This window comes from Argentina silus (genome assembly GCF_951799395.1).
Source record: "Argentina silus genome assembly, chromosome: 21".
Taxonomy (NCBI): domain Eukaryota; kingdom Metazoa; phylum Chordata; class Actinopteri; order Argentiniformes; family Argentinidae; genus Argentina; species Argentina silus.
Window position 1 is genome coordinate 259,390 of NC_139675.1, and position 7,500 is coordinate 266,889.

The following is a 7,500-nucleotide window of genomic DNA, read 5'->3' on the forward strand; positions in this document are numbered from 1 at the left end:
ACAAAATGTGGAAAAGGTGAAGGGGTCTGAATACTTTCCGTGTGTAATTGATTTCTATGCAAAACAGAGACCCTATAAAAACAAAGATTACAACTGTTATCCTTGCATTAAGATGGACTCAATTCAACTTACTGAGTGATTTGTTGATGACATTTTTGCATTTTAGCTGTCTATGTGCATGAGCTATTTCTGTATTTGTGTCAGGATCAAGAGAAAATGATGAATTATGAGTTGGTAGTGACATCCTCATCTACACAGTGTATAATTGATTCCTATGCAAATCAGAGACCCTATAAAAAACAAATATTAATTCCACTTTTATCTTTGCATTAAGATGGACTCAATTCAACTTATTGAGTGATTTCTTGATGACATTTTTGCAATTTAGCTCATTTTAAGAGTGTCATAGCAAAGGGTCTGAATACTTCTGTACATGAGGTATTTCTGGATTTCAATGTTAATAAATTTACTGATTTCTAAAAACCTGTTTTCACTTTGTCGTTCTGGGGTATTGTGTGTGGATTGATGGCAAATTCTTTTAATTTAATCCATTTGAAATTGAGTCTACAACACAACAAAATGTGGAAAAAGTAAAGGGGTCTGAATACTTTCCGAAGGCCCTGTATATCTACATACCTGTATATCTATATATCTATTTAACAATATACCTGTTTATCTGTATACCTGTATATCTACACTCACAGAGCACTTTATCAGGGGCACCTGTACACCTTCTCATGGTGGAGGTGGAGGAACACCTGTACACCTTCTCATGGTGGAGGTGGAGGAACACCTGTACACCTTCTCATGGTGGAGGTGGTGGAATGGTGTGGGGAATGTTTTCTTAGCACACTTTGGGCCTGTTAATACCAACCAATCATCTCTTGAATGCCACAGCCTATTGACCCATCTTCTAATGGCTCCTTCCAGCATGATAATGCACCATGTCACAAAGCAAAAATCATCTCAAACTGGTTTCATGAACATGACAATGAGTTCAGTGTTCTTCATTGGCCTTCCCAGTCACCGGATCTGAATCCAATAGAACACCTTTGGGATGTGGTAGAACGGGAGATTCACTGCTTGAAAGATCTGCAGAAATTGCGTGATGCAATCATGTGATCATGGACCAGAATCTCAAAGGAATGTTTCCAACATCTTGTGGAATCAATGCCATGAAGAATTGAGGCTGTTTTGAGAGCAAAGGGAGGCCCTACCCAGTATTAGTATAGTGTTCTAATAAAGTGTTTGGTGAGTGTATATACCTGTATACCTGTACACCTTGTAAGAAAATAAAGGACAGTGACAACTTGTGTGTTTAAGGAATCTTTTACTTGGAGTAATCAGGCAGCAGAGCAAGTCCATACTCTGGATCCAGCTCTGTGGTCTGAACCAAGAACTGATCTTTTATGCTTTTTCACTTCATTGAAATGGCATCACAACAAGTGAAAGTTACCTGTATATCTACATCCAATCTGCACCTTTTTAACTCTGAGAAAAGCTTGAGCCCGTCTTCATCTGGATGTTACCGCTGTCTCAGATGAACTATGGGTCTGTGCTTCCCTGCGTGCCTCCCCCTGTGCCTCCCCCGTGCCTCCCCCGCCCTGACGGACCCTGCAGTGTTTGGACAGCTGGAACATGTTTTGGTTTTCAGCCAGTAGAGCCAATCAGGGGTGGAATCCTGTCACCCTGACCTCATCAAGCTGCCTGCTGATTGGTCCAATAAACACATGCTCTCATTGTAACTTCCAAAAATAGATTCTGTTTATGATGCAGACCAGGCTCTGAGGTTAGGGCTGGGTTAGGGTTAGGGCTGGGTTAGGGTTCAGGTTAGAGACAGCCTGGGTTAGGGTTAGGGCTGGGTTAGGGTTAGGGTTCAGGTTAGAGACAGCCTGGTTTAGTCTAGGGCAGAGCCTGGGTTAGGGTTAGGGTTCAGGTTAGAGACAGCCTGGTTTAGTCTAGGGCAGAGCCTGGGTTAGGGTTAGGGTTCAGGTTAGAGACAGCCTGGTTTAGTCTAGGGCAGAGCCTTGGTTACGGTTAGAGACAGACTGGGTCACCTAACCCTAGACCAGGCTCTGCCTCTAACCCTAACACGTCACAGAGGATGTTAGAACAACACAGAGTCTTCCAGACAAGAAGCCTGTGCAGCAAGGCAGCACTAAACTCTTTCAAAATGCCCTCAGAACTCTAACCCTAACCCTAACCCCAACCCTAAGCCTAACCCTAACCCTCGGGAACTCTAACCCTCTAACCCTAACCCTGTAACCCTAACCCTCGGGAATTTGATGTTCCAGAATAATGTTACACAGTATACCTCCACTTCTCACCATCCTCACCCTCACACTCAAGCTGTGTTATGAAGGTTAATAACGTGTTATGAAGGTTAATAACATGTTATGAAGGTTAATAACAGTGTTATGAAGGTTCATAGCATGTTATGAAGGTGAATAACAGTGTTATGAATGTTAATAGCATGTTATGAAGGTTAATAACAGTATTATGAAGGTTAATAACAGTGTTTGTTGCGTCTGTGCAGGAAGGAGGCCCAGCTGGACGTGGAGGGGCAGTTCCTGGTCAGAATCATCTATGAAGACGCCAAGACGTACGACCTGGTGGCTGCAGCCAGTAAAGTCCTCAGTAGGTCACCCTAACCCAAACCCTAGTCCTAACCCTAATCCTAGTCCCAACCCGAGTCCTAACTCTAACCCAACCCTAACCCCAACCCCCAGAGCCCCCTTGCTGCTTCTACATTTACATTTACATCTATGACGCCTTTATCCAAAGCGACTTACAACAAATCCATTTGTTTAAATAAGTTAATCATCTATCCATCAGTCATCATAAGATAAAGTAATCTATGCTAGGACCAGGGTTAGGGGTTAGGGTTAGTACAGGGGGGTAGTAGGGGTGAAGAGGTCTTTAGGGTTAGGGTTAGTACAGGGGGATAGTGGAGGTGAGGAGGTCTTTAGGGTTAGGGTTAGTACAGGGGGCTAGTGGGGGTGAAGAGGTCTTTAGGGTTAGGGTTAGTACAGGGGTTAGGGTTAGTACAGGGGGGTAGCGGGGGTGAAGAGATAGGTCTTCAATCTACGGTGGAAGATCGGTAGTGACTCTGCAGTCATGACAACGGTGAGAAGCTCCTCCCACCAGCAGGGCGCCAGGACAGTGAAAAGCCGTGACCCTCTAACCCTAGTCCTACCCCTAGTCCTAACCCTAACCCTACCTCTAGTCCTAACCCTAACCCTAACCCCCAGAGCTCCCTGACTGCCTCTAACCCGTCCTAACCCTGCCTGACTGCCTCTAACCCGTCCTAACCCTGCCTGACTGCCTCTAACCCTGCCTGACTGCCTCTAACCCGTCCTAACCCTGCCTGACTGCCTCTAACCCTGCCTGACTGCCTCTAACCCGCCCAGATGAAGCGTAGATAAAAGGAGTCAAGCTGTGTACCCTAATAAATAGACAAATAGAACAACTCACTGTATTGTAGAGCATTATATAATAATATCAGTTTCCACACAAAGGTTTGGCAGAGACTTTTGGCTATATTTTGTTAATAGCAAAGAGTATCTAATATTGATAATCTGACTCCAATGTAATTATCACTGTGTGCAAAGAGTTGTTGAGTTTGTGCTGATTTAGTGTAAGAAACGTCAAGTAGAATGAATCAAATGAGGCTTTAATAATACGGTATACTTATACAACTATTACAAGGCCAATACTTCATAGAGAGATGTTACATTCTGAGACAGAGAGAGACAGACAATCACCACAGGTCATTCAGAACAATGCTACTGACAACATGATGAGAAACAGGACACAGGAAAGAGAAATAATGTATCCCTTTGCCCCTGTGATGTAGACTAGGAGGACTACTAGGAGCTGTTTTGCAAGGAGACCAAAGGAGACCAATCAGAATCAGTTTGACACTTCAGAGAGCTCATAGCCATTTGTCATATCGGGGGAAGGACAACTGAAGAAGATAGGGGAATAATTATAACCCAAACTCTGCTTACCACATTATATGGCTTATTAAATTATTATTATTATTATTATTATTATTATTATTATGTGTGTTTTACCCCCCAGAGATCGAGGCCGGGGACATTCTGCAGATGTTTGGGAAGATGTTTTTTGAGTTCTGCCAGGAGTCAGGTTACGACACCATCCTGCGGGTTCTGGGGTCCAACGTCAGAGAGTTCCTCCAGGTACTAACAGGTGTAATAACAGGTGTACTAACAGGTGTACTAACAGGTGTAATGACAGGTGTAATAACAGGTGTAATATTGACCTCATACAGGAACGGTGTAACGTGGGTTAGGACACAGTGTGGGTTAGGACACAGCGTGTCTCATTCAAGCTGTTTTCATATTTGTAAATAGAATAGAACTTTATATTCTATTTGTTATAACTTACCATTTATATTCTATTTGAAGCCAAACTAATGTAGCAAGTTGTACATCCATCTGACGACCATAGTCAATGGGGAGGTGTGTAGCTGCAGTTAATGATTCCATCAGTGTTTTATCATTTCATGAAAACGGGACATTTTGGGGAATTGCTCTAAACAGCAAGTTGATGAGCTGTGCTCTCTGGCTGTTAATACCAATAACTGAAACAAAATTGGACTGTGCCAATTATTACAGCTATCAATTACAGCTATCAGTTAATGCAGCAATCAATTACTTTTAAATGTATTTAACCTTTATTTATGCAGGGGAAACACACTGAGACCAAGGACTCTTCTGCAGGTGCACCATGTCCACAATATTTACACAATAACCAAATACAACACAGTTCAATACAGAAATCAGTACATCATATAAAACCACAATATATCAGGACAAACAATCACATCTTTCACCAAGGAGGTCCTCAATTAACACCCTGAATTACCCAAGCGGCACCAGAAAATCCAACTGAATTTTCTTCTGTAGATTGTACCAGCAGTTAGGTGCGGATTTATCCAATTTGGTGGAGACCCAAGGAACCTCAAGAGTTAACCAACTCTGAGAACGTGTTCGGTAATTTATGTTCTTGAATTTTAATAATGAAGTTAGGTCAGCCGAGTTTATGCAGTAAGGCTTTATACACAAAAAGGGAGTAATGAAGAGATCTGATAAAGGATGCAATGATGAGTATTAAAACCATCACCTGTGATAAAGTGAAGGCCGCTATGGGTTAGGGTTAGCCTAACCCTATGGTAGACGGGTTAGGGTTAGGGTTAGCCTAACCCTATGGTAGACGGGTTAGGGTTAGGGTTAGGGTTAGCCTAACCCTATGGTAGACGGGTTAGGGTTAGGGTTAGGGTTAGCCTAACCCTATGGTAGACGGGTTAGGGTTAGGGTTAGCCTAACCCTATGGTAGACGGGTTAGGGTTAGGGTTAGGGTTAGCCTAACCCTATGGTAGACGGGTTAGGGGTAGGGTTAGGGTTAGCCTAACCTTATGGTAGACGGGTTAGGGTTAGGGTTAGGGTTAGCCTAACCCTATGGTAGACGGGTTAGGGTTAGGGTTAGGGTTAGCCTAACCCTATGGTAGACGGGTTAGGGTTAGGGTTAGGGTTAGCCTAACCCTATGGTAGACGGGTTAGGGTTAGGGTTAGCCTAACCCTATGGTAGACGGGTTAGGGTTAGGGTTAGGGTTAGCCTAACCCTATGGTAGACGGGTTAGGGTTAGGGTTAGCCTAACCCTATGGTAGACGGGTTAGGGTTAGGGTTAGGGTTAGCCTAACCCTATGGTAGACGGGTTAGGGTTAGGGTTAGCCTAACCCTATGGTAGACGGCATCCACAGGTTTAAGAGTCGTGGCTGCTGCATTCTGGGAGATGACATCTACCAAAAGAATGGATTTTTTAACATACATTTTAAGAAGGGAATCTAGTACATCACAAGTAGAAAATGGTTGAAATGAGAACAAAGATTCTCTAGTGGTTGACTGATCTCCCATGGGTTAGGGTTAACCCTCTGACCAGGGCCAGCCACACCACCATGTCTCTCAATTAAAAAGCCTCCTGAGATAAAATGCTGTTTAAAGACATTACTTATCTCAATGTTCTCTGTAAAGGCCAGAGTCTGACAAAACTTCTTTAGGTAGGGAGGAAGAGGAAGTTCAACGTTTCAGGGCGTTAATTGTTTTCCAGAATGTTGTAGGATCACCAGCAGAATCCGACTTCACACTTAGGAAGCAGCTTGATTTAGCTTCTTCATTGATGAGGTACATCATCTATTCCTCAGTTGTCTGAAAATCAGCCAATCAGCAACTGAGTCTGTGTTTGTAGCTTTGGCCCAGGCCTGGTTTCTCAACAGAAGGAGATCTAAGAGTTCTCTTGAATACCGAGGATTAGATCTAATCTTAATTCTAAGGCGTTAAACGGGGCAGAAAAGTCCAGGATCCAGTTCCACAGGGAGGTGTTGAGACCCAGGGCCCTGAGCTTGGATGGGACAATGGGGTTGAATGCTGAGCTGTCGTCAGTCAACAACCTTCTCACATAGGTGTCCACATGGGATAGGGCAGTATGTAGGGCATAGGGCAGTATGTAGGGCATAGGGCAGTATGTAGGGGATAGGGCAGTATGTAGGGCATAGAGCAGTATGTAGGGCATAGGGCAGTATATAGGGCAGTATGTAGGGGATAGGGCAGTATGTAGGGCATAGGGCAGTATGTAAGGCATAGGGCAGTATGTAGGGGATAGGGCAGTATGTAGGGCATAGGGCAGTATGTAGGGCATAGGGCAGTATGTAGGGCATAGGGCAGTATGTAGGGCATAGAGCAGTATGTAGGGCATAGGGCAGTATGTAGGGCATAGGGCAGTATGTAGGGCATAGAGCAGTATGTAGGGCATAGGGCAGTCTGTAGGGCATAGGGCAGTATGTAGGGCATAGGGCAGTATGTAGGGGATAGGGCAGTATGTAGGGCATAGGGCAGTATGTAGGGCATAGGGCAGTATGTAGGGGATAGGGCAGTATGTAGGGCATAGGGCAGTATGTAGGGCATAGGGCAGTATGTAGGGCATAGGGCAGTATGTAGGGGATAGGCGATGGCATCATCTGTGGGTCTATTGGGGTGGTATGCAAACTGGGGCGTAAATACTCATTAGTATTTACACAGTTATAGGAACACAGTGATGACCAGTGTCTCTGGTCACCCTAACCCCAACCCTAACCCTGACCCTTAACCCCAACCCTGACCCCAACCCCGACCCCAACCCCAACCCCAACCCCAACCCTAACCCTGACCCCAACCCAAACCCTAACCCTAACCCCAACCCCAACCCCTATCCCTACCTCGTAGAACTTGGATGCGCTCCATGACCACCTGGGGACCATCTACCCGGGGATGAGGGCGCCCTCCTTCCGCTGCACGGACGCTGAGAGGGAGAAGGGCAACAAGCTGATCCTCCACTACTACTCTGAGAGGGAGGGGCTTCAGGACATCGTCATCGGCATCATCAAGACCGTCGCCCAGCAGATCCATGGGACGGAGATCGAGATGAAGGTCTCTCACACA

The 7,500-nt window shown here is 44.9% G+C and overlaps 1 protein-coding gene across 2 annotated transcripts in view; it reads left to right on the plus strand.

The window, feature by feature from the left end:
- gucy1b1 (guanylate cyclase 1 soluble subunit beta 1) overlaps window positions 1-7,500 on the plus strand; it is a 22,775-nt gene that overhangs the window by 2,335 nt on the left and 12,940 nt on the right. For both annotated transcript variants that reach the window (XR_014554833.1, XM_083692609.1), the window contains exons 3-5: window positions 2,537-2,637; window positions 4,084-4,202; window positions 7,285-7,488. Coding sequence is in view for 1 of the 2 variants with exons in the window: in XM_083692609.1 (XP_083548735.1) it covers window positions 2,537-2,637; window positions 4,084-4,202; window positions 7,285-7,488 (424 nt within the window). In the remaining variant the exon portion in view is untranslated. The remainder of the gene's footprint in view (window positions 1-2,536; window positions 2,638-4,083; window positions 4,203-7,284; window positions 7,489-7,500) is intronic.